At 30.2% G+C, this 13,842-nt stretch overlaps 1 protein-coding gene across 3 annotated transcripts; it reads left to right on the top strand.

Moving 5' to 3' along the window:
• Positions 1-5,292: 5,292 nt before the first annotated feature.
• On the top strand, positions 5,293-11,409 carry HY2 (phytochromobilin:ferredoxin oxidoreductase, chloroplast / phytochromobilin synthase (HY2)). 3 transcript variants are annotated; one of them, XM_068632218.2, is made up of 9 exons: positions 5,293-5,638; positions 6,771-6,887; positions 8,660-8,754; positions 9,674-9,767; positions 9,999-10,130; positions 10,257-10,361; positions 10,652-10,702; positions 10,776-10,944; positions 11,089-11,409. In XM_068632218.2, exons 1-9 carry the CDS (start codon positions 5,426-5,428, stop codon positions 11,094-11,096), a joined length of 984 nt encoding a protein of 327 aa, XP_068488319.1. In that variant the 5' UTR covers positions 5,293-5,425; the 3' UTR covers positions 11,097-11,409. The 3 variants fall into 3 exon arrangements, 2 of the variants coding, with proteins under 2 accessions (XP_068488319.1, XP_068488320.1); XR_016514650.1 differs by having other exon boundaries at positions 5,326-5,638; positions 9,988-10,130; XM_068632219.2 differs by lacking the exon at positions 5,293-5,638 and adding an exon at positions 6,190-6,244.
• The last annotated feature ends 2,433 nt before the right edge of the window (positions 11,410-13,842 follow it).

The following is a 13,842-nucleotide window of genomic DNA, read 5'->3' as shown; positions in this document are numbered from 1 at the left end:
GTTACTATGCATATCACACACTCTACCATTCACAACACACACCAATTATACACCCTATCCCATCTCAACTGTGCTTCATGTTAATCTCATTATACACAATTTCATTTTTCAACTTACACTCACTTTGATGTATTGCTTTCTTGTTTTCTTTATCATTTATCTCTTTCTAATATTTAGAGTTGTTGTTGTAGATTTGGTAACATACTTGCTAACTAAAGAATAGTTATGTATCAATCGGAGTCAAATGATCCGATAACATTTAGTATCCGATGTCGTTTGATCGATCAGTGTAAATATATCAAGGTAAGAAGAAATATGAAAAATCAAGTAATCTCATGATTACATTAAATATGATTCATCAACAAAGTGTGTTTCATAATGTTCCACTGCTAAATTTCTCTCGGTTTAGGTTGAACAACGTGTCTGTTTCGGTAAATGAGGTTTGGGGAGTGATTTTGATAGCGGTCGTCAACGAAATCTGGAAACATAGAAACAGAGTAATATTTAGAGGGGGTGTAATAGATGTATTGGAAGTATTCGCTTTGGTGCAACTAAAGGCATGGGCTTGGGTTACTTCCAAGTCGCAGGATGCAATCTTTTCCTTCTCTGATTGGTGTGTTGATCCTTTGGTCTGTATGAAGATGATGTTTTGATGTTTGTTTGGGTATAAGAGAGAGGGTTGTAGGCGGTTCTTTTCGAATTTTTTTAAGTATTTAGGTGTGTGTTGTGGAAAAGATTAAAGGTCGTGTGTTTTGTATAAGGGTTGGGTCACCTCTAAAGTGACTCACATTGTTTATTGCTGATAAAAATATTCATCAATTATAGACTTCATTACAAATTGTATAAATAAACAAAACAAAATTACGTCTTTATCACAATATTATCCGTGTCCAAATAACAAATACTTACTTGAACGTTGGATAACTTTTGCCGATACACCCTTAAATAAGAATCGGAATCCAAACATAAAAAAAAATACAACTGAAAGAAAAAAACCAGTAATAATAGATATTGTATTGTATTAGCCCTTACAAGTACTAAGTTTACTATTAGCTATTTACAAATACAAGTTTAGAAGCTCAATTATTCAATATCTAATCATAGAAACTTGTAATGGTGGTAAAGAAAAATCATGTGATGGTTATTAAAATATAAAGAAGGGGTCAAAATGGTATAGTCGCATCTTTTTCTAATCCGGCTCATCTTGTTTGTTTGGTTACAAAAACAAAAACAGAGGTGGTGCTGTCACACTGAACTGCACCTCATCTCATCAAATTTAATTATTATTCCCTATAATGTAAATGGTTATTTAAATACTATACACTTTTTATATTGTTAATTCATTTTAAATTATAATGTATATCATTTGAAATATTCAATTCTTATAAAAGTCAACTATTTTCTTTCCATGTGTCAAGCAATAGTTGGACAGTTTATTTGAGTTAAAAAATGTTTGATAAACTCAAATTCCTCCATGTGAATTCCATAAAGAATCTCACTTTAATTCCACTTTCTTTATATTCGTTCTTCTTTTATTCAAATATATACAAACTATTTTATATTTCTTTCTTATTTGGTATAAATTACCAGCTGAAACTTAAGGTTAATTTAAATATATATATATTTTAAATTTTTTATTTGAAGTCAATCTTCATCTTTTTTTATTAAAATAAACTATGTCTAATAGTCTTACATCATTTAAAAATCAATGTCAAAAGCAATTTAAATGCACTTTTCTTCTCTCATCAACGTTTTAAAAAAATAAAATTGTGACGAAATTTAAATGTAAATTGCAAACTAATTCATATTACAATAGACATTGGTGAAATATTTGATAATATACTAATCACCTTAATATTTAGTAATCACATTATTGGATATTTTATCGGAAATCCTATAAATATTTATACACTCAATCTCAAATACTCTATATCTTTTTAAGTTCTTATTAACTTGAACGTCAAAAAAATTTCTAAATAAATCATCATTCGATCTTCATCATCAAAGTTAGACAATCCTCCAACAAAAAGATCAATTTGCCTAAATAACGCATTCATACACTTGGATTCCAACTATTTTTGGTAACCCTAGTTATAAAATCTATACAAAAAGAAGAACATTTTGCAAAACAATTCTAAGTTTGTAGTATATTTTTCAAACTTTTTTTTTATGTTTTTAGTGTGCTAAATTTAGATTGAATCCGGTTCTTAAAATTTAGAAAAGTCATCTTTCAAAATTACCAATTAGGAACTGAAAACAACTTTAAAAATATTTGAGTTCCTCAAGTTTAATGTCGAATAACTAAAAACGAACCCTTTTAAATTTGATAGATAAAAATGTTTTTTTTTAAATTGAAAGACTGAAATAAGATTAATTCTAAATTTCAAAAGCAACAAATATAATTAAACATATTTTTTATAGAAGATATTTTTTTTTGGTCAATCAAGAGTAAAATTACTAAACTGATGCAAGTGTTAGAAAAGTAGAATTACGAATATAGGTAAGTCTTTGTGTTTATTTAGTTTATTTAAATTTTGACTAAATGCCAAGAATACTTATGAGTGTCCAGAATTACCAGAAATTATTATGACAGAATGTCAAAAACAGTAGTTTAGTAACTTCAGAAACAAAGTACACTAACCTGGTAAAAGACAAAAAACCAAAGATCGCCACTGGATATCATGCCTAATTTCCTCAAAAGTACTACTCTGCTTTTTTCTTTTTCTCTTTGTCTAAAACAAAAAAGTGTTGTGCTGATTAATTAATGGTGCATCAACACGGCCATTATCCTAGGTTATATCATTAATTAAAGTAATGAGAAGAAAATAATTAGTTATTATATTGATAAAATTATATACTATTTTAGAGATTAAAAAATTCACTACAAGAAAATCATAAAATAGAAACTAATTTTTAGATACAAAATAATTAGTTATAATAGGAACTAAAATAGAGACCATTTTATAAACTTAAAAAAAAATGGTTTCTAAATTAGTTTCTATTATTTTATATTATTGTTAAATAGTTTTTAAATTGGTATCTAATTAACAACTAAGGTTTTAACTACTAATTATTTAGTTTCTAAATTTGGTAGCAAAAACTTTGGTTGCTAATTAGATACCAATTTAGAAACTATTTAACAATAATAAAAAATAATAGAAACTAATTTAGAAACTAAATTTCTTTTTAGTTTCTAAAATGTTATCTAATTTAGTTACTATTGCAACTAATTATTTTGGTTTCTACAAATTGGTTTCTGTTTCATGATTTTCTTGTAGTGATTATTAGTATCCACTATAATAAATATTGATGTTAGTCTCCCAAAAAAACTCACACAAAGACTAAAAGAGACACTAAACTCACTCTAATTATCATTATTATTATCATTTAGTGTCTCCCTTTTACTCTTTGTGTGGATTTTTTGGGAGACTAACATCAATATTTCTTGTAGTGATCTAAACTAGTTTCTATTATTGATAAATAATTTTTAAATTGATATCTAATTAGATACCAAAGTTTTAGATACCAACTTTAGAATCTAAATAATTGGTTGCTAAAACTTAGGTAGTCAATTAGATATCAATTTAGAAACTATTTATCAATAATAGAAACTAATTTAGATATCAATAATTTTTTAGTTTATAAAATAATATATAATTTAGTAAAAAAACATTATCCTAGGTTATATGATTAATTAAAGTGTTTTGGCATAAGAATGATTTGTGTTCTCCAAATTAGCAGAAGTATGTTGTGAAAAAGCTTTAAACAACATCCACATAAGAAACAAACAAGGAAGTAAAAGGTAAACAGAAAGATGGAGAGGGAAAGCAAACAATGCAATGACAGCCAGCAAGGGAAGTTCTAAATCAACGCTATCTCCTAACTACTCTCTTAGCTAGAAGTGGGTAACTGTGGAATCTGATCTTTATTTTCAAAGTTTAGCTCAAATGGGTTGTGTTTTTCTTCTTGTGTCTTTGCTTTTGCTTGGGATTGGAGACTAATTTATTGCTCATTATTCCTTATATCAAGGAGATCAAAGCAAGAAACTTCCTCAATCTTTACACTAAATTCCTAACTTGCATACATGACTCAGAGGCTCTGACAAAGCATCTTTAAAACAGTGATAAAAACAAATGACAATGTGGTTCACAGCATGCCAACAAGTAATAACAAGCACAAGGGAAGAAGTTACTATTAGTGGATCCAAAATTAAGCTTTGTTAACCATAAAGTTTTGCCATTAGTAATATTTTTTGTTAATAAAAACTTTTATCTTGGATATCACTATACAACATCTCAGTTAGGCTAGGCTAATAACTCAAGTAAGAACAATAATCATCTGAAAAAAAAGTATTATCATGCTTTAATGAGAGGGTTCTGCAGTTAAACTTGAATGGATAAACATTTTTAAGCTGCTAAATTGTCAGAGTCAAAGTTGTTTTGCATTGCTGCTCATTGCACACTGTGCAAGTTTGTGACAGTTTTAACTTTAAGCTCAAATGTTGAAGCTGGTGGAAAGTGGACAAATGACTTGTTGTGTGAACAAAATCTGCAGCATCAGAAGGGGCAGTGCCATGACATTACTTTGTGAATAAAAATTGTGTAGCTAAGGGTTGATGCTAGGGGCATTAGCCCCAGTGTAGGTGAGCCAAAGTATACATTTTTTTATTTATGCCTGTTTCAGTTTCAGTACCTCTTGAAAGGCTGTGTTTAGGACACATGCACCTTCAAATAGGTTACACTTTGCAAATCTGCCACTCTAATTACTTTCTTCTAACAATATTATCATCCCTGTGTTTTAATCTCTTTTGTATCAATCTGATAAATAAAATGTAAAGCAAATAAGAATTGTGCTGTCATACATACATAAGAATACTTAATATAAGATCATTTTTTAAGGTTAAAAAAGAAGATATTCAACTATCTAATAAATATATAATAAAAATTAATGCAAAAAAATAATTTTTATTTTGCAGATTATTAAATTTTTAATTTTGAACTCTACAAGATCATTGCAGAACTTGAGACCCCACATCACATATCTCATCAACCTAAGAATCTGAACTTCATTCACAAATGAAAACTGTTCAGTGGTAACAAAAATTGATTTTTAGTGATGATTAGCAATTACAGTTTTTTGTTTCTGAGTGGGTAATTGAAATTGAACTGTGTCTCAGAAGAGACAGTGAGAGAGACATGAGGAGGGTAATGGACTTTGGAGGCATTATAATTTGGGCCATAGGAGGAGGCCCACAGGCTGTGAATACGTGTGAATTGTAGGCCCACTTGATGTAGGTTGCTAAAAGTAGAATGGGAGTTGCTGAGCAGCAGCACGTGTGGCTCTGTCGGAGTTCCACACTGTAACGGTAAACTGAGGATGTTAGAAGTAGTTAACTTAAGACTTATGAGTGATTGAGTAACTGAAAATGGAATTTAGAATTGGTGCTTCATACCCTTCAACCTTTTCTCTGCAAAGTTCGCTTCTTCCTCCATTAAAATCAGTAACCACTTTCACACCTGACTGGAAGAGAAGGAGGAGTACTTGCATACAAACTTTTTCTGTGTCTTATCACAACTTTGTTGAGTTTGCTTTGGATGAAACCAGATGCCACACCCACTTGACCCCTTCACCTTTGCAGGTTTTTTGTTTTTAAATTATGTTTTTTTCTTGTAAAGATGTTGAAATTAGAATGGTTTGTTAGGGTTAGTGTGGATTTTGTAGTGTTTAAAACTTTAGTTGAGGTGGAAATGAATAGGTTTTTGGGATCATTCGTGTTTGATTATATTTTTGTTATGTTGTCTTGTGAACTCTTCATTGCCTTCCCAATGGTTATAATGTTTTAGAATTGTTCACAATTGTTTTGTTCAGTTAAAGGTTAGTTAAAGGTTTGATCTGGGTTACGTCTAAGACACCTTAAATAATGTATTAGATTGTTGGTTGGGTTCTTAGTTGGTTTTTATGCAGGTGTTTTGTTAAGTTGTCGGTAGGTAGAAGGTTTTAGGGGAGACTAAGTGTTTTTCCTTTTCAATTTGTATAAGGGTTGAACGAAGTGGTTAACATTTATTTATTCTTTCTTGTTGACAAAGAAAAAAAAAATGCTAAAAACTGCTTAATTGAGTAGGGGAATGTTAACTTATTGCACGACTTCAATAAGTTACTCTATCAAGTTTTTTTATTGCAGAACTCAGTGCACAATTCCATGTTTGACAGTGATAGATTGCAAGTGCTGCAGATTTCTTAATTGGTAACTGATAAACCCAAAAATACATGACTATGTATGCCACACAACTACAACAAGTTTCAAACACACTCATTGATCTTGTTATCGCTATACATAAATGAAGTAAACAATCACTTTGGTTTGGTCAATGATATTTAGAAAACATCTTCCATTTAATTTGGAAGGAAAATTTAGATGAAAAAGAGTTTTATTATGATTGTGTGTCATACCGTGTCCTCATGTTTTAAATCAGGGTTACCTTTTTGAGGATGTGGTCCATTATTCCAATCATAAACTTTCCCTTTGTGATTATCAAACAATGAAAAAGCCATTAACTCTTGTTGTTTTATTGTTCTTTAGTTATATAATTTTCCATTTCATTTTATATTTTATTTTTGGTATTAAATTTAGTTTAACTGAACCGTACTTATTTTCCAAAATCTCAGATGTGGCTTTTGTCCCTTGTTGTCCTGCATTCTACTGCTTTGTTCTCCACCATTATTTGTGTGCATAGATCTTCATTGTACATTTTTGTATGTTTTCTTGCTAGGAAAAGTTCAGTTTCATGAACTCTAAGGATGGTAAAGGAATGCTTAGTATGCTATCATTTGAAGCTGCCAAAATTAGGCTTCTACGAAGTTTGATCATTGAGACAGAAACAATGCAGGTGATCTTTTAGTCCCTGTCAAATATCAATTTATTATAGTTTGTTAGCTTAACTAAAGTCTGTTAGTTACAGTTTTTTATCCTTACAACAGTTAGCTTATCTACTATGGTTAGTTTACTAGCATAATTAGCTCATCTTTGTATAGTTATGAACAGCTGAAGCTTACTATAGTAAAATCAAATTTGTAATCTTTCGTTCATAGTGAAGTCAGTTTCTCTCCCTACTTTGTTATTCAAATATGGTATACAGAGCATGAAACAATCCACATGTCTAACCTTTGTTTTCTTCTCCTCCTCCAACAATGGCGACAACTACCTTTTCTCACTCAATCTCTGAAAAGCTTGACTCAGAATTATCTCCTTTGGTGTCAACAAATCAACTTCTCCTCTTGGGGCTCCAATCTTCCATGTCTAGAGAAATACTCACTTGTGTTTTCTGGTGCAAGTCATTGTGTTAGCTTTGGAACAAGGTTCATGCATACTTCCATTTGTACACCAACATGAAAGCTCACTCCAACACAGAAGTAGAGTATCGCAATATGGCATACACCAAAGCTGAAATTGTTTTGATTCAAACTTTATCATCTGAACTTGGAATTTCTCATACTTTGTGATAACATGAGCACTATAGCCTTGGCCCACAAGCCTATTCTTCAGTTTGCATACAATAACACAAATGTTTTCTTTGTTCGAGAAAATGTTGTTGCCCAGCAAAATGTAGATTGTTCATGTCAAGTTGTTGATGTTCTGACCAAAGTCTTGTCTCCCTATACTATGTTATTCAAATAGAAATGATGTATGGTTGGTTTCAAATACTATCTTAAAAAAATATGCCTTTGTAGTACCTGCCTGGTAATTTATTTTAGCCATAACAATTTCAAAATTTGATCTTCTATGAATTTATTTCTGTCAGTGTCAATTTTATTTTGCCTTACCTATAAAGGATCCTTTATCTAAAACAATGCATGTTAACAAAATTAGTAAGCATCCTTTTGTATCTGTTTCAACATGCAAGCTTTGATCCTTAGGAGGTATAACTCTTGTCTGAATATCTCGTAACATGAATATTATACTATCTTCAAATTTTATAGTATCTTAGAAATTACCTTAGAGCTTGTTATTTCTTAGTTTCCCATTTTCTAATGTTTTATGACATGCTTTCTTCATTAGTAAGGATTATTAGTATATAAGTGAGTGCTTTAGGATTTAGCATTGCATTATCTTATTATAATACAGAACAATGTGTAGGTAAATGTTATTTGAAGTTTTTTTCTTTTTTTCCCCTGTTCTCTCAATGATTCTTGAAATACCACAGTTTCCACACAACTGACAATCCCTTGTTCATTATTTGAATTTAAAATGTCTGTGACATAACTAATCATTTCAAAACTTGCCGACTTCACTACACAATTTATCCTCTTTACTAATCAGACTTCAAAGTTAATGCCTTTTACTGTTTCTTGTTTTTGCATTTCTTGCTAGTTAAATCACTATAAATTAATAATAACAATTCCATTACTAACTATTTTCTTAGTTGTGTTATTGTATCTCTGGATCCTCCTCATGTGAATTCTATGTGTTGGATTTCAGCCTAGTCCAAACTTTTTCCGATCTTCATGTAAACTTGAACTTCTGCCTTGTCCAAACCTGTTTTCAATGATACATGAAAAAAATGGTCATGTCATTGCTGAAGTGTTCTTCTGTATTTTGTCCTGTCTGGAAATTGTTTTACAATATGCTCACTGCCTCTTGTTTTTTCTTGAACTTATGCAGGTTTTTGATTTTGCTGTCTTTCCTGAAGCAGAATATGATGTCCCCATATTTTGTGCAAACTTTTTCACCTCTGCTAAAACAAACATTGTGGTGTTGTAAGTTAGCATCTTCTTCCACTGTTGCAATCTACTATTATAAAGGATGTTCTCCATTTTCTTTTTTACTTTTAGTTGAGGAAAAGTCTACAATGTGGACTGTGTTTTCAATTTTTTGAACTTATTCCTAAGCTGCATTTCAGCTTATGGAAATTTATGCATTGCAACGCATATTGTTTTCATCCAAGAAGAGTTTAGAACTAATTATGAAAACCTGTCTTTATCTGCTTTGCATTGTGAAATTGTGTTGGGAATCATTCAGTTTTTTAAAACATAAAATAGCCTCTGATCTATGTGATATATTCTTTCAGGTGGTACATAACATAGAACTTTTATGTCTTCATTTGGGTGTGGTTAATGCATATGTTTTAATGCCTACTGATACTCACTAAACTAGGTTTATCAAGTATCAACTAGTCTAAGTAGCAGGCATTTGATTGAACTTGTTAAAAGAAAATACCATATTTCATTAAGTGTAGACTTTCTTCACTAGTCACTTGAAGAGGATGCTTAGTTCTTTTTGTATTATATGTTCATGTCTCTTTTATGGTATATTCCTGATTATTCACATCTCAATGTTACTTCAAGCCAGACAATTGTAGTTGTTTTACTCTAGCCTTTGGATTTGCTACTTTTTTTATATGATTTTTGTAGAAGATGTGTTTAGCCCTAATCAGCACCATAATGAAGGTCACAGATCTTTGCTTGCAGAGTTGCAGTGCTTGTTTTATAATTGTTATTCTCTTTAGAATGAGCCTTGTAAATAAAGAACCTGAAAACCTTAGTTCAATAAATCTGGCTATATTTCACTGGTGCTTTGATAAAGGTTTCCGACTGTGCTATTATCAGGTTCAAACATTATATAAGAACAAATTAGTGTATGTAATGCAAAGCACTAACCTTGAATTAATTATGCCAGGGACCTTAACCCCTTGCATGATGTCATCAATCAGCATGAGTACAAGGATAAGTACTTTAAAAGCTTAATTCCTCTTGGTCTTAAGTATACTCAGGTAATTGCAAATATTTAGGGCAAATTATTAGTTATTGGTAGAAGTATTTTCAGTTTCGAAACAGTTAATCACTCGCGCAGCATAACTCCTCTTACTACAAATTCTCTGTTTTTTATTTTTTCCATTCTGAATTGATGCATAAAAGTCCTCATGGACGCATCTATGTTCTTCTGTAAATTATAGAATTCTTTCTAGGAGCTAGTGTGCTGACTTAACACAGACTTCATGCAGCTTTTTCCATGGGGAGGAAAGCTCACAAGTGAGTCTATAAAGTTTTTTTCACCAATTGTCATCTGGACAAAGTTTACCTCAGACCCACAAAAATATGATATTCTGTATTCCGCATTTAAGGATTATTACAAGGTAACAACCCCAACATCATGATAAACTTTATCTGTGAGCATTCATATTTTGTAAAATATAATATATTTAACATAGTTCACCACATGCAAGTGCAATCTTTTTTATCTTCATAACTGACCCTGGCAGGTATGGTTGGAAATGATATGCAAATCAGTTAAAGAGACAGATGAATCTCAGATTGTGCTCAATCTTGAAGCACAACATAGATATTTGACATGGAGAGTTGAAAAGGTAGTTCACACTTTCTAATATTTTTTGACAACATTAACACATTTGTCCTAGAGTATAGTTGATTTAGGCTTTTCTAATTCACCAAGGATCTACACTCATTTAGCATCAGTTGAAGATAATTTAAGTACTGAAATTATTATGCTTGTGATATCCTCAAGAGATACCTTATTGTTTATAGAGCAATGTTGAAATCTGTTATCTACATTAAAATCTTGACAACAAAATTGGCAAATGATTTCATTTTCAATTTTACAATGGACCTGATTCATGGACTTATTTGGTGGAAGTAGGATCCAGGACAAGGTGTTTTGAAGAAGCTAATCGGGGACACACTTGCCAAGGTAGGTCAAATTTGTGGTTGCTTAATTCCTTACAATTTAGTACCACAGATGCTCACTTCTGGTTTTATACTAGGATTTGTTGAGAAGCTTTCTTTTTAATGGAGTTGATCAACTAGGAAGCAAAACATTCTATGATTATTTTCCACAATACTGCACTGAAGAGGGAACCTTACATAAAAAAGGCAATATTGTTGGAAAGTCCTTTGAAAATCGTCCATGGGATGTTACAGGAGAATTTATAGGTAACAGATTTTGGATTGAATTTTATTTATATAATTTCTGTTATAGTTACATCTATGTTTGCTGTGATCAATTGGATCATTATCTTGGTTTATAGTAATCTTTAAGAATCCTTGTGCCATTATCTGACTACTGGAATGTTTTAGGTGGATGAGTGTAGAAGCTTGTCTTGTGCAGATTTAAGAAGCCAACTTTTCAGACATGTTACTCTTTCAAATTTGGATGTCAAAAGACTGTGGCAATTCTTGTAGACAATTATGTTGTAATATAAGTGCTACTATAATGTGTTATAGTACTTGTGTGTTGTTTTTTAACATTTATATTGTGAGATTCCAAGTCAGCTGTGTTCAATTAGCTTTAGATCAATTTAAGTCTTATGAATTTAAATTGTATATTACAATCTTGATTATATTAATTTGTATAACCTAAAAATTGTTTAATTCTTCAAATCAATTGGATTATTGATATGAATTGCTAGTTAAATTGAATTCATACTAAGAGTTAAATTAAATTGCTATTAAACTAATTAATTTGCATATAGATGTAGATATTTTGACATTCAACTCTTTTTTTTACATCCACTTGAAAAACAATAGTTATTATTTTAATAATTTTTTTAAATTATTTAATTATAAATTTATCTTTTATTATTTATATATATATATATATATATATATATATATATATATATATATTTCTAAACTCATCACATATAATTCTATGTGAAAGTATAGTTTTCTTTTGAGTACATAGATATGTTTAAATATCAAACATGTGAGTTAAAGAATGATTTATGTATTATTAGTTTAATTCCTAATTGATTTTTATTGATTCACATGTAAAAAAGTGTATAATTGTAAAGTTTTGGTCTATTTTTTTCATTTCTTTTTCCTTCAGTTCGTCTCTACCAAATCTTATGCTATATGGTTTTGATCACAAATTCTGATAAGTATAGACGAAACAAACAGAAGAAATCATTATTAAAGTAAAAAAAATGAACATTCCTATATTCAAATGTAAAAAGAATAAAATTATCCCTAATCCTCTTCATGTCCTTTTTACTATAAATAATATATATATATATATAAAATTAATATTATAAGTTTTTTCAAACAGTTCATATTATGAATTATATTTTTTTATAAATTATAAAATTTGAATATATTTCTCTAAACAATCAAAACTTTATGGATTATACACAAAACAAAACGGTAAAGTAGAATGAGTTAGTATGGTCAAGTCTCTTCAGTTTCTCGAACACTCCGTCATTTCATTTATCAATATTCCTAGGTTAAATTAAAGTTGTCTCTTCTAACATGTTCTATATTTCAAAATATTTATTCACACTGATCTTCACTTAATTTTCCTACCATCTTGTTGATAATTCTCTATTAAAATTTAAAAAATTTAAGAAAAAAAAAAGAAAATTACAACTTATTATCTGTTTTCTTTATTTTTCTTAAAAATAAAAAAAAATGACAGAATTATTCTAGGTTTGAAATAATTTTAGGTTGGTAGATACGACCGAAGACTTTTTTGCTTTTTAGGCACCATTTTAACATCCAATCATAGTTAGAAGGGAGTAACACAGACACGTGAATCTGAATTTACTTTATAAGCTGGATTTGAATGGACCTAACTGAAAACCGACAAAAGCATTGAGAAATTCAAAACCTATCTTAAAATTCCAAGAAAAAATAAATTTGAATGGCAGCATGCATGAGTCATAAAGTGAGTCATTGATTCATTGATCAAGTGGTAGAAAAAGAGTCAATAAGACACAATTTGTTTGATATTGAGATGATGAACAAGTTGGAAAGACATGGTCAGAACAGTTTCATTCCATTCTCAAATCCTTCTAAGCCATGCGCATTGAGTCTTTAAAGCTTCAAATTAATGAGGTCCACAGAAGAACATCGAAGGTGCCGCCATGTTCAGCCCTAACAGCAAAATATATATATATATATATATATATATATAATATGTATGTATATATGTTTTTATTATATGAGAATTGAACAGGGCTACCTAACTAAGAAGCTGAAGCAGTAGCATGCAGCAGCAGCTAGCTACGGTATCAGAAACAGAAACAGACAGAAAAACAGACAACAGAAGAAAAGCATCGTCAAACATAGAAGCAGGAGAGACTAGGGACTACAGAGCAGTACTAGACTCTACCATCATCTGTCTATCTCACTTTGTCCTTCGTTCATTTTTATCATATATTCAAAAATGTCCAATAAAAAACTTCAGAGAAATCAATTTCAGATGCACCAAAATAATTAGTAGTGTTGTTTACAATTTTAATTATTTTCCATAACTATAACTCAGATATTTTTTCTCTGAACACTTGCACTTGGAATAGGTAGTGAACAGTATTTGTAATGAATCAATAGAAGCATGCTTATGACCACGAGTCAAGTTTTTAACCATGATATGTGATGTACTTTGTATACGTGATCATGATGTGTTCAACAGTAGACCATGTTTTTTTTTAATATCATGTGTGATAAGCTTTAAATTTGATTTGGCTCTTTTACTGTATTTGGGATAGATATATGTTTATACTTTTGTTTGGTGCCTCAACTCAGACAAATTCTTAAACAATAAGGACTTTTGAAATGTTACTGTTTTGCATTATGCATGATATATAAGTTTGTTAACACTTAAACTATGTGTTAAAAACTAGTTAGGTTGAAGTGAAAGGAAATGAAGGGTTGAACCATTTGGTGCTGAAGTGCCTAAAGTGTGTAAAGATTGACTTTATGAACAATTTTAAAATGACAGTTTCTTATAAAAATATAACATCGAAGTTGGTGGGAAGAAGAAACACAGTGACACAGGTATGTTAGAAACAAAAAATAGAATAAAAAATAAACAGTTGCAGTATAAAATCCAAG

This window comes from Phaseolus vulgaris, chromosome 8, assembly GCF_051622355.1.
Source record: "Phaseolus vulgaris cultivar YP4 chromosome 8, ASM5162235v1, whole genome shotgun sequence".
Classification (NCBI taxonomy): Eukaryota; Viridiplantae; Streptophyta; class Magnoliopsida; order Fabales; family Fabaceae; genus Phaseolus; species Phaseolus vulgaris.
This window is presented reverse-complemented; position numbering and strand designations above follow the sequence as displayed.